The sequence below is a fragment of the Eleginops maclovinus genome, chromosome 23 (genome assembly GCF_036324505.1).
Source record: "Eleginops maclovinus isolate JMC-PN-2008 ecotype Puerto Natales chromosome 23, JC_Emac_rtc_rv5, whole genome shotgun sequence".
NCBI classification, from domain to species: Eukaryota; Metazoa; Chordata; class Actinopteri; order Perciformes; family Eleginopidae; genus Eleginops; species Eleginops maclovinus.
Window position 1 is genome coordinate 25,455,716 of NC_086371.1, and position 22,155 is coordinate 25,477,870.

At 40.3% G+C, this 22,155-nt stretch overlaps 1 protein-coding gene and 1 long non-coding RNA gene across 4 annotated transcripts; one reads left to right on the top strand and one right to left on the bottom strand.

Moving 5' to 3' along the window:
• Positions 1–12,958: 12,958 nt before the first annotated feature.
• Positions 12,959–14,837, top strand: LOC134860360 (uncharacterized). The gene is made up of 3 exons (XR_010165231.1): positions 12,959–13,001; positions 13,233–13,407; positions 13,662–14,837. It is a non-coding gene; the product is annotated as an uncharacterized LOC134860360 (long non-coding RNA).
• A 105-nt stretch (positions 14,838–14,942) lies between these two features.
• Positions 14,943–17,850, bottom strand: LOC134860359 (uncharacterized). 3 transcript variants are annotated; one of them, XM_063877318.1, is made up of 3 exons: positions 17,419–17,850; positions 16,609–17,202; positions 14,943–16,484 (listed from the first exon to the last, which is right to left on the bottom strand). In XM_063877318.1, the coding sequence occupies exons 1-3, from the start codon at positions 17,764–17,766 to the stop codon at positions 16,077–16,079; spliced, it is 1,350 nt and encodes a 449-aa protein (XP_063733388.1). In that variant the 5' UTR covers positions 17,767–17,850; the 3' UTR covers positions 14,943–16,076. The 3 variants fall into 3 exon arrangements, with proteins under 3 accessions (XP_063733388.1, XP_063733390.1, XP_063733389.1); XM_063877320.1 differs by having other exon boundaries at positions 14,943–15,731; positions 17,419–17,848; XM_063877319.1 differs by having other exon boundaries at positions 14,943–17,202; positions 17,419–17,849.
• Between the last annotated feature and the right edge of the window lie 4,305 nt (positions 17,851–22,155).

The following is a 22,155-nucleotide window of genomic DNA, read 5'->3' on the forward strand; positions in this document are numbered from 1 at the left end:
GTCAGTGAGGGAGTGGAATATAAGAGGAACAGACAGACAAACCTTAAAACTGTTCAATTGTTATGATGTGTTCGGACTGATCTGTTCTATAACTGGCTGAAACTGTTAAGATGTGGTTAACAAAGAGAAAGGGAAACTCCAGCTGCTGCTGCTGCTGCTGCACTTTATGTCATCTTTCTAAAGCTCTTTAAAGATGCACACATTTTCAAAAGGTATTTATTTATTTTCTCTATTTTATTTTAAATGCAGCCCGAGTGGAACATTAAAAATATCTACAGTATTATTCTGTATAGCTGTAGGCTATAGTTCAAGGGACAATAAATATTGTTGTTTTTGAGTTGTACTTTGTTTGATGAGACAGTCAGTTGTTGATTACAGGCAGACAGTGATACAGCTACTAGGTCACAGCTAATGTATATCACACTCATTCATAACGCCAGTTAGACATTTTGATGTTCCGGACCTTTGCTTGAGGAAATTTTCCCTAACTGGACCTCATTGAATGTTAGTTGAATACCCCTGCCCTAAGTCATCTGCGTCAAACTTAAGGTCCGCGGGCCAAACCGGCCCGCAAACTCATGTTATGTGGCCTGGGAGAGTTTTCAAAGTATATAATGTTTATTATATGGCTACACGCCGCTTTACAGAAGCTCGTTGCTCATAAACTACATGTCCCACAATGGATCTCGTTTTGTGACATGCGCACTGAAGCGACTTCAGTCACTGATTGAGGCAGTGAGTGACAGAGTGACAGCTGAACAGCGACATTATGTTCTAGCCATTCTCCACTTTTGTGATTTGAGAAAGACATGAGGTCTTGACTTGCAGCTTATGAATTCGTTTTCTCTATATTCAGACGATGAATACTTCTCCTCACCGCCCCTCCTCGTCCCTGAAAATAATGAGTGACAGGTGATACACCAGGGTCTGGAACAGAGGGTTTTCAAAGTCTTGGCTTTCAGTCTATTCAAATATTGAAAAATTCAAATTATGAATACTTAAATAGTGCTTGATCTAAAATAAATAAATTAAAAAAAACAAGGCTAATTTAATCTAATCAATTCATTTTTTAAACAAGTTGTACAAGTGTTGTAGTTGTTGAATTTTTTCCCTTGCAATTGTTTGCCCTAGACTTCTGCTTTCAGATGTAGATATTACCAAAAGCAAGAATTATCCAATGCAGAGGCAATAATGTAATAATACATTATTTTATATATATAATACGGTTATATTTTCTTAAAGTTAAAACCGGCCCTTTGAGTGCAACCATAATGCTAATGTGGCCCGCGATGAAATTGAGTTTGACCCCCCTGGTCTATGTCAAGATTGGTTTAGATGTTGGTGTTGGTCGGGTCCAATCTGACACCCACCAGACTGAAATCTGTCTGAGTCAAAATGGCCACAATATTGAGAAAAGTCATTAGAGCAGCAGCCGTTAGTCAACCAGTCGATTGACAGAAAGATAATTTAATAATTTAATTACAAATTTTATTACATTTTCATTTAAGTATTATTGACTCTGCAGTGGTAGGGTGTATAAGGGATTGACAGTAGGAGGAGTACAGAGTGCTGGTGGAGGATTTTGTGGAGTGGACAGGGAAAAATTATCTGCTTCTGAATGAGGCCAAGACCAGAGAGATGGTCATTGACTTCAGGAAGAAAAGGACGTCTTCACTGCCCCTGTGCATTCTGGGAGAGGATGTGGCTGTGGTGGAGGATCAAAAGTGCACCTTGACAACAGACTGAACTGGAGGGCCAACACTGACGCTGTGTACAAGAAGGGGATGAGCCGACTCTATTTCCTGAGGAAGCTGAGATCCTTCAACGTGTGCAGCAAGATGTTGGAGATCTTCTACCAGTCTGTTGTTGCTAGTGCACTCTTCTTTGCTGCCGTCTGCTGGGGGGAAAGCATCAGAGCCGGTGACACCAGCAGGATCAATAAACTGATCAGGAAAGCTGGGTCTGTCATCGGCATCAAACTGGACCCTTTTGAGGCTGTGGTGGAGAGGAGGGCTCTCAACAAACTGTTGTCCATCATGGGACCCCACCCACCCTCTCCACCTGCAGCTGGACAGACAGCGGAGCTCCTTCTCCAACAGACTGCTCCAGCTCCGCTGTCACAAGGACAGGTACAGGAGAACATTCCTGCCCACTGCAATAACCCTGTACAATAACTCCCCTCTGCCTGAGAGAACTCACTGCTCCATAGCCTCTCTGTGAACTGGACTTAACATGCACTCCTTTACACTTAACATTGTACATTTACAGTCTACTGATTTACATTATTGTCTTTTTGTATATTTGTATATTTCTCATTTTTATTCATTTTTATTTTTATTTTTTAGTTCTAATTATTTGTATTTGTTTTGCTTCTCTTTGTATTTCTCTGCTGCAACAAAAACATTTCCCAGTTTGGGATAAATAAAGTACTTCTGATTTTGATTGCAAAAGTGTCAGTAATTGCAATTTTCTGCCTCTCAAATATGAGTCTTTCTGTTTGTTTAATGTCATATTTAAGTCATATCTTTGGCAACTGGACTGACATAAGACATCAAAGAGTTTTTGGGGAACTGGAAGGATATTATTAACTATTTTCTGACATTCAAAGTCAAGTGTGAGTGAAGATCAGTCGAGTCTGTAACATCATATACAGACCATGGTGTGTATTAGCAGCGTAATAGAACATAAGACCCTGTGGGGTAGCGATGATTATGTCTGTGACGTCCCCCATAGATTTCTGCAATGCAGCTCTGAGTGACTCTGGCCATCACCATGTTGGTTAACTTCATTTCTTGTTTAGCCAGAAACTGGCAAAAAGTTGGAGCTTTGGCCAGGCTGCTGGAATTAGCCAACCTAGCTCCAAGCTACCAAGCTAGCTGAGGCTAACAAGATAGGTGGTGCTACTCTGCATTGCTAGTCTACCCTGCTGTCTTGTTGTCAGCTGTTGATGCACTATCATCCCAACTTACATTACTTAATGGTCTCCTATTGTGCTATATTTGAACAATATATTGTAGGTCCATATCTATACAAAACTTGTCTGAAGTGTTTTGCTCAAAATACCAAACAGATCCCCCATTGTACTATGCCTCATCCCGCTCTATTTCAGCCCTGTTCCTAAAATGCTGATTCTGTGACTGTAGCTTTAAATGAACTAGCTGCTGCTGGCCACGCCCCTTTGGAGCAGCTGCTGGCCACGCCCCTTTAGAGCAGCTGCTGGGCACGCCCCTTTGGAGCTGCTGCTGGCCACGCCCCTTTGGAGCGTCATGATCTCTCCTCTGCAGAGAGTTTTCTACCGGGAGAAACTCAGCTAAACGCTGCTGTGATTAAACGCCATATTATGTTCCAAACCACATCCAGCATTATTTCTGAAACACTTCTCAGTGTTTACCACTAGAACAGAGACATTATATGTATCATATATACAACAACTCTAAGTCCCTCCTGCCTGTCCTGCAGACATCCTGCTGAATTCAAGTTCAATGTAAAGCCAGCCCACATTTCGGTTATTACGTCATAACCGAAGCAAATCTGGATCAGTTCGTTTGTACCCCCGTTTTTAGAGAGGTGGGTAAGGAGGAAAAGAGAGAGTGTTGTATTTTCTGACACTTTGTGATTCTCCTTACACACCGGGGACACATATTTATGTATACAAGACATCAAAAAGTGCATTTTGCATATCAGGGGACCTTTAACATTTACAGCTAAGCTTGAAAAAATATATAGAATTTTCAGCCTTCCAATGTATTTTAAATATATAGTTGTAGTAATTTGCAACACCAGACTTTGCAAGACATGCAGAGGTTAGGCCAGTGTAATCTTGAAAACCAAATGTTCTGTCTTATGTGTTATGTCTTTAGTTACAGTCGTTCAACAAGCTACGTGTTTAAATATATAAAATACAATGGTATAGTTTGATACCAAAAACGAACTTACTGTATTAGATGGCTTAGTTGATACTCCATTCTGGTGAAATTGGACATTCTGCATTTTGTAATTTCTGTATAGCAGAACACTCTAATCATCGGATCACATCCAGTCATTTCAATCCATTGGAAACATTCTGGTAAATTTGAAAGCATCTGCAGTGTTTATAGAATAGTTTGTAAAAAAAATTATTTGAACAGACTTGGACAGTTACAAGGCCGAAAATCTCCGTCCATTTTAAGTTACGTTTCTGTCGCCGCTGTTTTAGCCATTACTACTAGGACGGACTATTTTGTGTTAACCTTTAAAATCATGTTTTAATCAATATGTTGTGTCGAATGATTGATTTATTTAGTAAGTAGCCATTTAATAAGCGGGATGGGTGACACAAGAACCCTCTTCCACTCTAACATGTCCACCTGGCTGCACATTATACCTTACTTAGTCTTGTTACATTACGCTTTGGAGTGTGTTTATTTCTGTGTTTGTGTTTATATTGTGTTCGGTGTGTCTCTGCATGCCTTGTGTTTTACTATGAGTGTGTGGTGGCGGGGTCATAAACCGCAGAGTGGTTACATTGTGTGGTGGAGATAAAAGATTCCAGTGGACAGATCAATAGGCCATATCAGCCTGCTGTTAAATTACTGATAACACTATTTGCTTTATTTGCTTTTTTTCTGCTGCTGCACACATGCCGCATTTCTCTGCCTGGAGCTCTGATGTCATACTTGTCAGCTGTGTGTATGTGTGTGTGTGTGTGGGGGGGGGGTTATTTAGTTCCTTGTTCATTGTGTAACAATAGCGATAGCTATCACTTTAATTCAGTGGGTTAAGACAAAGTGAACGTCTACATTCGGTCTACTCTTAAACTCACTTCTCTGCCTTTTGTTTGCTCTCACAGTTTCCTCTGTCGCTCACATCGAGCTGCAGCAAAACTGATTCATGCTACAATCTGTTGGCTTTTTTAAAAAATCCTCCTTCATCAGATAGCCTGGAAAAATGTAAGGAGAAACTGTGTAAATGTAATCTTTTTGTTGCCATGGATGATCCTCCCTATCCAGGGGTTTCTATTAATGTTCTACATGTATTAGATTTTAATCGATTACTAGTCCTAAATAACTGTAAAAATAGCTTTTTCAGTCAGATGAATGGAATATTTAATATAAATGTAATTCTTGATCAAATAATTGTGTAGATACCGATGATCAATGGAGGTTTAAAATTCAACTTTGCAATAAAAAGCGAAAGAACTGACCTTGATCAGAATCATTATCTCAACAAGATCAGAAATGTATCATCAAGCTCAACTTAAATCCAACAGAGAGAAGACTTCCCAAACCTTCTCAGTTTAAATGAATGTTTGAACATCTACACGCAGATGGCGACTGAGCAAACTATCAGCAGAGGAGGATTTCTGGGGAGGACTGTACAGGATGGTCAGCAGTTAAAAAACAAGCGTGTGACTTTGGAGAAGTTTTGTCATCTTGCCTGATGTTGTACCAAATATTGAACAAGGTGTGGTTTTGGTTAAATATGGTAATTTGTGATTGTTAGCATCACACGGAAAGTCATTTGCCATTCAGCATACTGCACTGTAATGTAATCAACCACTGAAAGCTGTAGAAGGATACATTACATTATGACCACTTTCATTCAAATGTATATTTTCTTCTTCCAAGCCATGAGGTGTTTGTTAATATAAAGTCAGTCAACTGAGGCAAAGATGACTCTTTTCTCTCTGTGTGTTGGGCTGGGGAAGCCTTGGTTTTGTAATCGTCTAAAATCGGACTTAATTATCCAAGCTTGAGCTCTTCAGATTGGAACATCTGATCCTAATGAGGAGTGGAAGTCTCTCCTCCTCTCTGATTGGATGTGACAGGAACAAGATAGCTGATGAAAACAGGAACATGACATGGACAGGGAATAATTGTAAGTAAGTGATCTTTTCTGCGAAGGCTACAGTTGGTCATAAACTTCAGAGTTACCATATTACTGAAATAACATGCAACCAATCCACTTCATTCTCCTGAGAGATGCCTTATTCAAATAAAGTCAACTTTAAGGAAACACCGTGAAGCCTGGAATTTACCATACAGTAATGATCCTTAAAGGGTTATTCTAGACCTACAGTAGTGTGTAAGGAGGGATTTGTAAGAATAAATCAATATATTGAAATGGAACATCATATGACATAATTCGCTGTTTCCGGATGGACCAGACTTGTACTTCCGGTCGTACCAGAGGTTATTGTTTTTAGCCTCAGTTAGCATGTAGCTGATATTGTATCATATAGAGGGAGAATGACGCATGGAGTTACATACTAAACACACTGCCTCTAACTCTCACTCATTGACACAAGAATTGTATAATAAGATATCATAAACAGAGACTGCATAAGAGGGCTAAGCAGAACGTGCCCTGGACCCGCCTCCGTCGACGTCAGAAGAAAACAGAAGAAGATGACGAAGTCAGATGTGACAAGCCCCATAATCTCTGTTCCTGAGTCTTTGTGTACAGTTTTTGATTTTACACAGCAATTTAAAGAGGTGCAATTGTTGATACAACACTGACTTAATAAAAGTCTTATAGCATACCTATCACATTTTATATTATGCGCAAGTAGTTCATTTTCACATATTATTAATAGCACGACCAGCAAGTGCTATCCGACCTCTGCAGCTAATTCAGAATGCAGCAGCTCTCCCACAATGCACCGCTCCTCCGCTACCTTTACCGGCAGCCCGAATCCTCTTCCAGATACTGGTAGTGGCCTGTATTACCATGCTGTGAAGGGATCCGGTCCTCCCGAAATCCAGGACCTGGTCAAACCACTCCAGCATAAGACAGAAGACTTTGCTCTTCATCAGCCAATCGGGACCCAAAAACCACTCAACTACAACACAACTGTTTGCTATCCTGGCTCTGAATTGGTGGAACAAGCTCCCCATTGACATCAGGACAGCAGAAACAAACTGAAGACCCACCTGTTTTGCTTGTACCTCTGCCAATGTATAAAAGAAAACAAGGACTTGAGAGTTTCATTAATGCCCCCTCACTTACAAGGGTCTGGCTTATTTGAAACAAATATATCTACACTTTTCTTTTTGTCTGAATCTTTATTGCATTAATTGTAATTCGCTTTGGATTAAACGTCAGCTAAATTGAATGTGAATTAAAATGTAAATGAACTATACTAACCAGTTGACCCTCAGTAAGTCTGGAGTTGTTGCGGCTCTCGCTCTCTCTGCATCCTCCATGCTGAAACACTGAAGAAATTTGAAACTGAGAAGCACTATCAGTGAAAAACAACTGTCACTGCTTAAAAAATAAATTCAGTTGAAATAATAGCGTTTCTGTGTTTAACGTGTGGCTGCAGGACAACCGCTCCGTTTCATTAGTTGAAGAAATGTAAGTAGACTCTGTGTCCTTATAAATGTGGAAATGTTGTCAAGTGGCCAGCAAAAAACCTGTGTGTGTGTGTGTGTGTGTGTGTGTGTGTGTGTGTGTGTGTGTGTGTGTGTGTGTGTGTGTGTGTGTGTGTGTGTGTGTGTGTGTGTGTGTGTGTGTGTGTGTGTGTGTGTGTGTCCATCCTCCCAGCAGTAAAGCGTATTTTATTGGAGTTAACACTAAGGTCAAATAAAGCAGATTTATTTCTAGGATTACTAGCACTCTTCTAGCCAGTCCATAAAACAGAAACCAATCACTGACACACACACACACACACACACACACACACACACACACACACACACACACACACACACACACACACACACACACACACACAAACACACACACACACACACACACACACACACACACACACACACACACACACACACACACACACACACACACACACTGAAGGACTATGCAGCGGAGATATCATTGCTACTGTGTGAAAGAGCCTCTCTGAAAATACGCTGTTATGTTTACCCATTTTAGCTCGTAGACCCACAAAGGGGGGGGGGGCGGTTGCACAGTATAAACAGTTTTAGTCAAAATGCATTTGCCGATCATGGCCATGGTGATTTCATGGTGCATCTCACTATGATACTAAGAGTACTGTTGCTGTAAATATTAAACAACTGTCATTATTTTTTACTAAACACTGCCCCGATGTGTCTGAAGAACATTACGAAAAATGATGCCCAACTAGATCCATCATCTCTGTTGTTGCTTGTTTCCTCCAGCAGGAGGATCCTTCAGAGCTGCTGCACAGAAAGTTACATTTTAACTCATTTACAACATTTACAACAATAATAATGAATGATTATGCACATTTGAAAATTAGATCAAATCAGTGTGATACAGAGTATAACCACAGCAGATTAACTGCATTTGCAAATGTATTAGTGAGATTTTAATGATGCTTTAATACATATGTTGATATGAGAATATTAGCATTCAATAACTGCTCTACACCAATATGCTGTTCCCTGCTGCTCTGGAGACTGTTTTACTGTGAAGGGGGCAGCATATTAAAAGCACCTTTGAGCGTGATGCAAAAACACACTGTGTGACTTCAATGATCATCGAGTTGAATCAACTGCTGAACTGAATATTACAATTCCAACAGTAGAATTTATGGAGCAGGTGTAGGGGAGAGTGGAGTGAGATGAGCCAATTGTTCCTTATGGTGTCCTCTAGGAAAGGCAAAATGAGAAGGAAGTCAAGTGACAACATAAACCTTTACTTCAGGATTTCTTCTGTCAATCAATATGAAAAAAATGCATCTATCACAAAGGGCCATACAAATATGACTTCTCAAAAAAAACAAGTCTTGTGGCTTGATCCGCGTCAAGGGGTAAATTGAGCCATCTGGGGGCAAATTGACCAATTTACTTTTTCAAGTTCAAACCTGATCATAAGTTTAAAAAACGTTCATGATTGAAATGGGCTAGTCAATGATGATTATTCATTTGATCAACTGTGGTTATTCTCTCATCTCTCTATCACTGCATCACTGTTCTTTTGAAGGTTGCAGCCCTCCCTAAAGATGTTGCTTTAGACATGCGGCAGGAAAGATGCCGGCGTGTAAAAGTCTGTACTTCGACTAGCAAAACATGGCTTATTATCCCTCTCAGAAGCCGAAAAGCTGGTTCATGCCTTTATCTCCTCCAGACTGGATTACTGTAATGCACTTCTCATTGGGATTCCTAGCAAGAGCATGCAGAGGCTTCAATACATCCAAAACTCTGCAGCTAGGATCCTGATGAGAGTGCGGAAACATGAGCACAATACCCCCATTCTCCACTCACTCCACTGGCTTCCAGTCTCCACCAGGATTGAGTAGAAGATTTCCCTCACACACCAATGTATCCATGGACATGCTCCCCCCTACCTCAAAGAACTTCTCAAACCACAAAACACAACACGCTCCCTCCGCTCCACTCACTCAAACCTCCTCCACATACCCAGAACCAGACTCGGGACCATGGGGGATAGGAGCTTCTGTGTTGCTGCCCCACGTCTGTGGAATGCCCTCCCTGACACCTTGAGGGCACCACAGTTCACTGACCGCTTAAAAAAAGGTCTAAAGACATTTCTTTTTAGCAAAGCTTTTGGTCCCCCTTAGATGATTTTTTAAAACCTTTATTATTCTTTTGGAAAACTGCTCATCTTCCTTTTATTTCCCTTCCCTTTTTTTGTTTTGAACCTGTAGCACTTTGAGATCTTTGATGAAAAGGGCATTATAAATGAAATGTATTATTATTATTATTGTTATTATTATTGTTATTAGTATTATTATTATTATTGTTGTTATTATTATTGTTATTATTATTGTTATTAGTATTATTATTATTGTTATTATTGTAAAAAATACATTTACCACTGTACCATGTGCTTCTCTCCATCACAGCCAAAGAGAAATAATGGGTGCTTCCTGAATTTATGTTCACATGACAACACATTTGCATAGTTCCCTAGATAAAGGAGGTGGGTCAACTTACCCCACTCTCCCCTATATTATTATCTGGAGCCTCAGTATATAAATCAAAGACAAACCATTTAAATCACAATTGGCAAAATTTCTACACAAACTGAAATCCAGTGTTTTCAAGTCTGAAGCTAACGTAGGCTTCTAATGCGCTCATCAATGTCCACACACATTTACAGGTAATCAAACTGCCACAAAGAACACTGACACAATATGAGACCTTCAAGGCCTGATCCTGTTTGGGTATCTAGCCTTGAGTCCATTTTAGAACCGATATAAAGATTTGACAGGTTTCCATAGGGCACCATGGGATGTTAGATTAGCCTATATATACTTTATTCATCATAAATCGGGAAATTGTGTATCAGGGAATCAATTAAATGCAGCTTTTCTGTTTGTGACTTTTCATTTATGACAAGGAGGGACAGTGTTCGTCAACCAAGTTCAGTGGTTCAATCCCCGGCCCCTACCATCAACACGTCGAAGGGTCCTTGGGGAAGATACTTGACCCATAATTGCTCCAGGTAGCAAAGCCACCAGTGTTCATGTAAATGGAGGAATTTACCATTTTGATTCTTATAAAGTAGATAGAAGTGCTATTTGTTTCTCCCTTCAGTTAGTGGAGAACCATGCTTTAATACCAGATGAATATAGAACAATCATAAACATCAACCTAGTGTGTGTCTTTATGCGTGCAGAACAGAGCCAGTATTATTTACTGTGGGGGGGAAACAGTGGAGAAGCTGATGAATGATTATCAGACAATATAATGGCATCTCTGAGATTAAGACTGTTCTGATTGGCTGCCATCATTTCCTGCTTTGTCAGGAGCATGATAGCTCATAAATATTGATTGGCCAGTCATGTGTGTGAGTGTGTGTCTTAGCAAAGTGTCTGCTCAGCACTTTGAGTGTTGTTGATTGTTATACCGAGCGGAAATACAGTAAGGCCTTTTGAAATATGAAAAACATTCATGTTGTGTCCACTTTGAGCTAAAGACACACAACCACACTGTGCTCCTGTCTGCTTGCTGTAGTATGACCACTGGTGGACAGGTCGGGCATTTGCAAATTCTACATACATTGGCCTTAAAATCAAGTCAGACATTCTTACTTTTGCAAACATTAAAATTGAAGGGAAGTATGCTTACATAATACATGCTGTGGATAAACGTATAGGCCTATGTAATACTCACAGGACGTCCCAGTACCCCTTTTCTCCCTGGAATCAACCCGAGGCCGAGCTGGTAGACCTGTCAATAAATACTCTGTGTCTGAGGTGAAGGGGAGTGAGGATGTTGAGGAGTGCAACACGAGGAAGAGGAAGGGTTTGATCCATAGGCAACTTTTTGGAATGTAGTTAAAAGGCTTCCACTGCTTCATGATCAAACCAGGTGGGGTGGATGGTGGGATGGAGGAGTTTCCCCTGTTAACAGCTTTCTAACTTTGCCAGATAAAAATGATAAAAGACTTGATCCATTCAAATTGGACTGGAATTGGAATTGTCACGCAGTCTTGAAAGAAAAATTCAGGAGTGAAATATTATGGGACAAACATTTCATCACTTAAGCAGTGAATGTTATAATTCATGTTTAAAATATGTCACTTTATGCCACGTGCAGACCTTAGACCAACAGTACAGGTCAATACTAGGAGGAATAATATTTGTATCAGGCCCTGGTGTATATTCTTCCTCTTTGCCCTAAAGATCCATTGTTTTCAAAAACATTGAAACACACTGGGAAGTTAACATTAACTCACCATCATTCTGCTTGCAGGGATCTTCGGTGGGGGGCCATTGAGCTTGGAATGGAGGTCAGAATGAAAAAGATGCGGACTACATGTTGTCACTATTTATGTTTTTATAGAATTTGTTGATTTTGATATCAAAAGTTATTTACCTTGCCCCAGATTCTATTTGAGGTCACTGCAAGAAAAAGACAACTACTCTTTATTTAAAGGCTATTAACGGGCTCAGAAGATCTGTGATGAACATTTTAAGCGGAAGCATCTCTCTGCTGTTAGTCATGTCTGAAATGGTTCTGTATGATGTTGTTTAAAAGTTCAACTGGGTTTTGTATCTGTGGTGGACTGCCAATGTCATGTGTACATTGTTTGTTGAGGCTAAATAGAGTTTTCTATCATATCTAATCTAAATTGATTTTGCAGAATTTGTTGACAGGTAGACACTGCAGTTTTAGTTTAATTGTTTTACTAGAACAGGAAAATGTTACAATTGTTTGGGACTATTTTCAGAAGTGGATTAAAGAGTCCTCTCCTGCTGATGTTCAGGTGTATATCAGTATGTAGTGTCTCTACTTTAAAGAGTCCTCTCCTGCTGATGTTCAGGTGTATATCAGTATATAGTGTCTCTACTTTAAAGAGTCCTCTCCTGCTGATGTTCAGGTGTATATCAGTATGTAGTGTCTCTACTTTAAAGAGTCCTCTCCTGCTGATGTTCAGGTGTATATCAGTATGTAGAGTCTCTACTTTAAAGAGTCCTCTCCTGCTGATGTTCAGGTGTATATCAGTATGTAGAGTCTCTACTTTAAAGAGTCCTCTCCTGCTGATGTTCAGGTGTATATCAGTATGTAGTGTCTCTACTTTAAAGAGTCCTCTCCTGCTGATGTTCAGGTGTATATCAGTATGTAGTGTCTCTACTTTAAAGAGTTCTCTCCTGCTGATGTTCAGGTCTATATCAGTATGTAGTAGTGTCTCTACTTTAAAGAGTCCTCTTCTGCTGATGCTCAGGTGTATATCAGTATGTAGTGTCTCTACTTTAAAGAGTCCTCTCCTGCTGATGTTCAGGTGTATAGAGCTCCTGCAGATGATGTCATATATGCTGGTCACGTGACGAGATACGACAGGGGCAGCCATTTTGGCAGTCATCGCGGCAGTAAATTGACAGGCACTGGCAGACTGTCAAGGATGGTGGATAACTGCTGTGCACCAGGTTGCACAAATAGGCGTGGGAAAAAGAAAGGTGTATCGTATTATCGCATTCCTAAAGACGCGGAGAGGAGGGAGAAGTGGATTGGAGCGATTAAAAGAGCCAGGAGCCTTCAGAAAAAGACTGAAAGATGGGACCCCCCCGGCCGTTGGCTTTCGCTTATGCAGTGATCACTTCATATCAGGTGGGTGAAGGAATACAGTACAATGCTACAAAAAGTTTCTGGTCAGTTTAATTAAATTTAATTAGTTTAATTTAAGAAGTAGCACCCAGTTATTATAGCTAACGGACACTGTGATGTCCCTTTTTAACTCAACAAGTGTGGCTCTGGCGCAGCCTAGCCAGTTAGCAAGTTAGCTTGTAGCAAGCTAGTGGTAAACAAACCCGTGTTGAAATATTCCTTCTTATTTTGTAGGGAGAAAGAGTGATAATCCGTTGAGTCCGGATTTTATCCCCTCAATTTTCGATTACCTTCCATCTCCAGAGAAGAGGAGACATAAAACGAGACTGGAGGTTTTTAACAGAAGGCAGAAGGCTAAACTGCACAAAGTAGAGCAGGCAAAGATATCTGCAGAAGCCATCCGTCAAAGGTGGGTAGATCAAACTCCTGTCTGATTACATGTTGGGTCTACTTGTGATCGGTGTGTTATTCAGATTATTTTATTTCAAATAGTTAACTGCCGTGATATGGTTATAAACAATAACGTCACACCAGTCATTTAATGAAGGCTAATATCATATGATTTCCATTAAACATGTCAAACTGTAAACATGTAAACATGTCAAACTGCCATCAGTATTGTATGCATGAAAGCTTATTTTGCTGCTTCTGTGTTTTCATCAGGACATCAACTGATGCAGCCCCAGAAGACCATATCACAGAGCCTTTGAAGGAGCCCCCCATCACAGATCCGTTGGAAGACTCAGCCGATGATCCTGTCCAGCCTGAACCAGTAACACCACCATGCACCTCTGAAACCTGCTGTACCCGCATCCAGAGTCTTGAGCAAGAATGCCAAGCTCTAAGGGCTGAAAATGTGTTGTTAAGGGAAAAGATTAATAGGAAGACCCTGACAGAGATTAGTTTAAATAACAATGATAAAAAGGTGAATGTCCTCACTGGGCTGGCAACCTATGCATGTCTCATGACCATTTTTCAATATCTGGCTCCATTTCTCAAAGTTAAATCATCAATAACATGTTTTCAACAATACATGTTGACTTTGATGAAGCTTCGAATGAACTTAACATTTGACTTTTTGGGTTTTTATTTTGGCATCGACCCAACTACTGTCTCCAGGCACTTCAAAAACTGTGTTAATTTGATGTATTGTAGACTGGTGCCAAGCCTAGTGGTGTGGCCTGAAAGAGAATCTTTAAGAACATCTCTTCCATATGTATTTAGAAATGGTGACTACGAGAAGACTGTTTGTATCATTGATTGCTTTGAAATATTTCTAGAGAAACCAAGTAGATTGCGACCCAGTGCGCAGTGTTACTCAAGATACAAATCACATCACACCATGAAATATTTAATTGCCATTTGCCCTCAAGGTTCAATTTGTTTCATTTCTACTGGATGGGGAGGTCGCACCAGTGATAAGTTCATTACAGAACACAGTACTTTTTTACCTAATATTCTCCCAGGGGATGTTGTTTTGGCAGACAGGGGGTTTCTGGTGAAAGAGTCTGTTGAAAGGTGTCAGGCTGAATTAAAAATTCCAGCATTTACTCGTGGAAAAACACAGTTAGATCCTGCTGACATAGAGAATACAAGATCTCTAGCCTCTTTAAGGATTCACATCGAAAGAGTCATAGGAGTACTTCGTCAGAAATATACTATCTTACAAAGCACTGTGCCAATAACTTTCACAGACATAGAGAAAGAAAATGATGTTACTTATCTTGATAAAATTGTGAGTGTATGTTGTGGACTAACAAATGTACCTGATTCTGTGGTGCCCTTTGAGTGATGAATTTGTGCGTCAACAGAAAATAAACCTTTTTGATTCGCTTCTCACTTGTTTCTTGTGACTTCTTTTCTCACTCACTAGATTTGAGTGACCTATCCACATTTTAAGATCGCTACAGATACTGCTACAGACACAGAAGACATTGGTTTAACAGTTGTTTATTAATTAATAAAATATTTACATTGCATCAGCTCATTCATATTCACACATTTCGTAAGTAAGTAAGACTAAGTAATTATGTTTTTTTTTTTTGAGCATTGATTAGTTTCCTACAACTAGGACACACCCACTGTTTCGGTACCCTTTTCATCCGAAGGCAGGTTTGGTGGAACCTCTTCACGGCACAGAACCCTGAGGCACAAACAAGCATATTCCCTGCCGCAGGTGCACGGCAGTAGCACCACTGTTGCTGGGGATCGGTGCTTGCAGTTGCTTGTTTTGGTGCAGAAAACCATTTGCCTAACAGCTCTGGGATGATGCATTTTAGGAAGAAGTCACGAGCAAGTTCAAGTTCTTTGAGAAAGAATTCTGGGTCAAATGTAATGCGTTCCACAAAGGGTGAATCACCTTCCTTTTCAGTCCACAGAATGAAATCACAGTATGCCAATTTGGTAACAAATAGCTGCATCTGCACTTGGTAGAAGTATGCATGGTCTCGCTTAAGTCTAATTTTTCCTAGGGAATCTTGTTCAAGGCAAAAGTGTGCAACAGAATTTACAGCTTCATTGACAGAAAGCTCCTTTGCAGAAAATGGGCACTTCATTTCTAAGACACCTGTACCACAGCAGCTACAGGACACATACCCATCAGGTGAGGCCCCGATAAATGGGTGCAGAGGTGAAATTCTAAATCCGGCTGGTCGCACCAGGACGTCTGTGTGTGATAGGCGATGCTGCATTTCGTAGTATTTTCTGGCCAGTTCTTCATTATTGCATCCCCATCTGAAGAAACAATGGAAATATGAGTTTTGGACAATAGTAATGCCACCCCACATTGCTACCTCCCTGCCCTTTACAAATGTTTAATGCTGTACTTGGTTTTACACTTCTTTTTAAAGAATAGCCTAGTACTTACTGCATTTACCCTCTCTGTTCATTCACCTCACACTAATTTTCTTGTACACCATATGTTGTACGTAAGTAAGTTAACACATACATAGAAGAGATTACACACTGCACACCCTATTTTAGTTTACAGGGAAATTCCAGCTGATTTCAACATGCAGTTGTAATGCTCACACACACTACCCTTGACTTGTCAGTACCTTCCTGAAGATGTGGCATATATCATCCCACATGATACAGCTGTATTGTAAGGTGTCTGCTGATGCACATGTCACAATGTTTCATACAATAAGTAATCAAATGCATATGCCCATTACTTTTGGGATGATGAACATCAGCTGACACCTTACAACAAGGCAGAAACTTTTGGGATGCTATTTGGAGTATGTTAGGATGTTCAACTGCATGTTGACATTGGCTGGAATTCTCTGCCCATGAATACCTGGTAGCCTCACTGCTGAAAACATGGGACTTTGGGTCACATATCTGTCTTATGAGAGACACGGCTGGCTTTCTGAGGTCTGTTCTTGTTGCTGCTCTGAAGGTAGATCCTGTCACCCTACCACTCCTTTGATCAAACCAAATTCTGGACTTGGACTGTGCTTGGGTCTCCTCCTCTACAATATCACTCTGAAAACATGGCAATCCAAACAGTTTCTCATTTACATTGCAAGATAGCGCACACACAGTACACGTGCACATAACATGGTAGATCTTAGATTTCAGTCATTAGTAAACAGAATATGTTATGTACCTGTTCTTCAGTGACAGTCAAGTCCTCAAATATTCCTTCTGCACGCTCTTGTAATTCAGCCAGGTTCAGGTCTCTTGCCTTCTTGTCATACAGACTGGTAAGGGGTTCAGGTAAATCTAGCTTGACAGCCTTGGGTACATAGGATGTGGCGTACCCGCGAACAACTGACAGGACTGCAGGTCTGCAGGACTTCCCATCTTGAGTCCGGCACTGTGAGAGATTTTGGTAGAACTGTGTTTGCTCAGCAGCAGTCAGGGGTGGGAAAGATGGGGGCGCAGAGGTACCCTTGGTGGAATTCCCCTTTTTATTTTGTTGAGTATGGTTGAATATGATGTCCTTGCCCTGCAGGTACTCCACATTCTTCGCAGCATCCTCACTGGGAGAGGCCCACTTGCATTTTTTGGATGTGCAGCTGATCTCCTCGTGCCTTGCGTTGTTTTTTCCCCACAGACTGAAGAGAACAGCTGACACATGAGAGCAGCTCTCCCCGAGTCCCGCTGTGCAGTTGCAGTGGGCTCCCAGCACAACACCGTCGTTCCTCACCACCACCCATGGCTTTAGTTGACTTTCATTAAGCCTTTGGGAGTGATTAACCTATATGAAATTCCAAAACAGATAAATAAAGGTAAAAAACGCCAGCCACTTTGGTTGAGTAAGATCAAAAATACAAACTAGCAAGTTACAGATGCACTGCAGTAGCTATCCAAGCTAAAAAACATGCTAACGTGACACTTCCGTAGCTAGCCAAGCTAATAAACAAACAATGCTAACGTGACACTGCCTATCAAACTGGAATAATTTAATACTTACCCTTGCAGTGATGATGCCGAAGTTTTTGGATGTAAGACTCCACAGTTGAATGTTGTTTACGAAGCCGGACTGACACCATTTGTAAGCCTCCAAGCTTTTGTACGCTCTGAGGGAGTCTCCTGAGTACACTGATGGAAAGCTTACAAGATAGCTGTGGATGTCTGCGTAGCGCAAGTCGGGTACATCGTCTTCAGAGCAGGAGGTTATGCTCTTGAAAAGCACACCGGGTGAATTATATGGGTCGCTTATATTTAATCTCTCTAATTTTGTACTATAAAGCCGAATTTCACTTGAATTAAAATGAGAAGTATACTCGCTCGGTAAGAAAACACTGGCACCGGTGGTCATGTTGACTGCCAAAATGGTGGCTCCCAACCAAAAGTCACGTGACCGCAGGAGCTCTATATCAGTATGTAGAGTCTCTATTTTAAAGAGTCCTCTCCTGCTGATGTTCAGGTGTATATCAGTATGTAGCGTCTCTATTTTAAAGAGTCCTCTCCTGCTGATGTTCAGGTGTATCAGTAGCGTCTCTATTTTAAAGAGTCCTCTCCTCTGATGTTCAGGTGTATATCAGTATGTAGTGTCTCTACTTTAAAGAGTCCTCTCCTGCTGATGTTCAGGTGTATATCAGTATGTAGAGTCTCTACTTTAAAGAGTCCTCTCCTGCTGATGTTCACGTGTATATCAGTATGTAGAGTCTCTACTTTAAAGAGTCCTCTCCTGCTGATGTTCAGGTGTATATCAGTATGTAGTCTCTATTTTAAAGAGTCCTCTCCTGCTGATGTTCAGGTGTATATCAGTATGTAGTGTCTCTACTTTAAAGAGTCCTCTCCTGCTGATGTTCAGGTGTATATCAGTATGTAGTGTCTCTATTTTAAAGAGTTCTCTCCTGCTGATGTTCAGGTGTATATCAGTATGTAGTATCTCTACTGGGACATGTCTCCATGCTTTAATGTTCAAAAAGCTCTTTATTGTTCTCATACTGCCTGTGCTGCAGCACCTCTTTTCACCCTCTGTCTGAAACCAGAGCCCAGTCTGCTCTGATTGGTCAGCTGGCCGGCGCTGTTGTGATTTGTCAACCACTTAGAGACCCTTAGCCTATCAAGTGTGTTGGAGCGCTAGCCAATAGAAGGTCAATTGTAACGTAGTGATGTCAATATGTTCAGGTAGTAAACAAACGAGTCCAATGGAGGTGTTTCAGGCGGAGGGGCGGGGAGTGGGGGACAGGAATTTTAGCCTTTGCAGACCATTTACATGTACTCAAACCTATTACACAATTTATTGTGCAGCAGGAAAAACTGAAATGTTGACTTTAATGTATTACTTCAACAAATTTCACCTAAGTATATTAGGTTACTTGAAAGCAATAATATTAAGTTGAAGCTAGTATAATCTATTTAAACTTGATATAATTGTTCTCAATTAATACAGTTATGTGAAATCTGTTGACATATAATACGTTTAATTAAAGTCAACGTTTCAGTTTTTTCAGTGTATGATGTGAATGTTGTAATAATATTCAGTTATTATATGTATTTAGATGTTTTGGTTACACAGTTAAACCTATGCGAAAGAAGTCCCTTTGAATTTAATTGAATTGAGAAGAGAGACAGGCAGAAAGACTTAGAGAGACAGGCGGACAGACAGACAGGCAGAGAGAGAGACGTTGGAGCTGCAGACAGTAGACTTTAATGATTCCAGATGAGCTGAGTGTTCTGCCTGACAACTGAAATGAACAGGAATCAATAGTGAGAGCGTCTGTCTGCAGCAGATAAGACACACACACACACAATGTTGACTATTAAAGACGACAGCTTGAGATATTACACTATTAGTTATGCTATTTTTAATCAGCTATCATATTTAATTAATTCTTCAGGTCAGATGTTATCTGGGTGTCAAACTGTGCAGATGTGTGTGTGTGTGTGTGTGTGTGTGTGTGTGTGTGTGTGTGTGTGTGTGTGTGTGTGTGTGTGTGTGTGTGTGTGTGTGTGTGTGTGTGTGTGTGTGTGTGTGTGTGTGTGTGTGTGTGTGTGTGAGCGGAGGATGGGGGGGCTATTACTCCTGTAATGGGCAAGAGGAGGAGGGCTAATCTAAAATATAGAACCTTGAAAAGACACAAAATAGAAAAACAGGATGGATGGAGGAAACAGAAAGACGGGTCGAGAAGGAGGGAGGTGGGAGCAGGGAGAACAATTTCAACTATATGTTAAATGATCTCTTTGAAAGACTACTGATGGGGTTTGGAAGGCAGCAGTTTTGGACAGATGTCACTTCTGTGGATAACAGAAATCTTATGTCAGTATTTCATAATTTGATATTTGTTTCTGTTATTCTTTAGGTAAGTGTTCACTGTGTCTAAACACAAACACATTTAGAAATTCAAACTGTCAATCAAACACAGGATTATACTGCTGAACTCTGATGATGGATGTCATGATTCTCTACAGTAAGATTGGAAATGATTGACATTATCATCATATGAAAATGTTTAGCCCTAAATGTTGCAGGACCGGTTTAAGCTCTAAAATGCTTAACGTGTGTTATGTGTGTCTCACATATATATCTACTATAATAATAATGACTTTATTACAAGTTGAATGTTTTGAGTTTGAGTTTGGATTATATAAAATAGCTGATGCAATGAGACAATCAATAAAATATAATCACTATTTGAATTTCAATCATTATCATGTGATATGCTACTATGTGCATTTTGAAAAAAAACCAGAGATACAAGATAATGTTTGTTATTATTATGCACTCTTTATCATATGAGAAAATATGGCTTTGAGTTACAGGAGTACACCATGGAATACCACTTCAGCATGAAATAATGAATACCATTAACAATAACAGAAGACATGTAAGCAAACTAACTGTGTTCATAATAACCGTTTAGACAGAGAGGACAGGACATAGAGGAACAGACAGAGGGACAGAAGAGGGACAGAGGGGACAGATCTGATGAAGGTTGTGGCCCCGCTCTCCTCTCCTCTCTGACCAGCAGTGTGAGATCAGGCAGCTCAGGCTGCTAATTATAGTAATTATGATTCATTACTGGCTGAGATTAATTTAATAAAGAGGAGGTTGAGCAGAGCTCGTTAACCTTCATTAGAATAATTACAGACACAAGACACACGGGCTCACTCTCAAGACACACACACACACACACACACACACACACACACACACACACACACACACACACACACACACACACACACACGGCAGGCAGGCTGAATGGTGATATGGAAAGGCGCTTGGGAGAGGCGATCGGGACTGCCCTGTGTGTGTGTGTATGTGTGTGTGTGTGTGTGTGTGTGTGTGTGTGTGTGTGTGTGTGTGTGTGTGTGTGTGTGTGTGTGTGTGTGTGTGTGTGTGTGTGTGTGGTACATTGCCACACAAAAAAAATTACCTTTATTTTTATTTGACATTACTGTATTTGGTTAGTTGAAAGCAATATTATGAAGTTAAACCTAATATTGTTGTATTATTGATTACAGCTAATCTCATACAATAATGTGAAATATGTAGACATAAAACATTTCATTAAGGTCAGTGTTTCAGTTTGATTATAATTCTAAAATGAGGAAGGAGGTTATTACCAATTATAATTATAATGATAATAATCATAATGTATATTGTAATATTATATATAACATTATAATTGTTAATGTTCTTTGGTACTCACTGACAGAGTGCAGCCACTCCCTCTCTGCCGCTGTAGCGGTGTGTTCAGTGCTTTATAGTTTTCTTCCAACATAGTTAAAATGCTAATATTTCCCAAGGTGAATAAACTGCTGTGATTTAATCTGGTTAATATATTGACTGTTTTAAAATAAAGCCATAAAGCCTCTTGGCGGAAGCAGGAAGTAGATCAAAAGGCTGCCATAATGGGTTTAGCTCTCTGATTGGCTAATCATGTCTCATTGTTTCAGTCATTATTTTGCCCAACTTTTAATTTCTTCCTCCTAAGGATCATTGAGCAAGGCAATTACATGGAGCTGACCTTGTGTATTAGGGCCGGGGAGGAGGACAGGAAATATGTTCCATCTCCCCTTTCTTTTTCTTTTTTTATTTCTTCAACAACAATATAAAAAGTGTGGCGTCAGAGCCCCCCCTCTCCTCTGTGGCTGAACATGAGAGTCGACGGAATATTAAGTCCCTAGCATTAGAATAAACACGTCGTGTGTTAAATCAAAATCCAATTCTGTGGTCTATTATTTTCTGGCATAGTAATGACTGCCAAGGATTAGGAATCAATATTTCACTGCAGCGGGGACATTACCGGCTTTATTCAGGCCGTAATTGAGTTTTGAGGAGGCCCTACCCTGGAATCTGCATTCAAGATAAGGCTCGCTCCTTCCTTGTGTGCACGAGTAAAGCAGCGCGAGGCGACACATCAGCTGCACGTCAATTACACGCAGGCCAGTTAACCTTGGACACAGTGAGAGCCCTACTGTACTTGTGCTGCGCAAGCTAACAGCAGTCTATCAGAGGTACAGGAATGAGTCCTAAAACCTCGTTATAAGTAAGCATTTTAACATATCCGTTTTTTTTAACTTGTTTTTTTTTCAGTTAAATGCCTGAGATAAGGTCAGTGGTTAATACAAGATGAAGATATTTTTGTGTCATAAATTCTGTCAGTAATACCCCCTTGCTGTCCTTAGCGGTGGTGATGTCATGTGACATTTTGCAATTACACTTCAGAAATTGTAAAATTGTAAAGTGGTG

Coding starts and splice junctions, on each gene's coding strand:
- LOC134860359 (XM_063877318.1), bottom strand. CDS start 17,766: ATGACCACCGGTGCCAGTGTTTTCTTACCGAGCGAGTATACTTCTCAT. Junction 17,203..17,418: donor TCGGCATCATCACTGCAAGG/GTAAGTATTAAA, acceptor AATTTCATATAG/GTTAATCACTCCCAAAGGCT. Junction 16,485..16,608: donor TGACTGTCACTGAAGAACAG/GTACATAACATA, acceptor CCATGTTTTCAG/AGTGATATTGTAGAGGAGGA.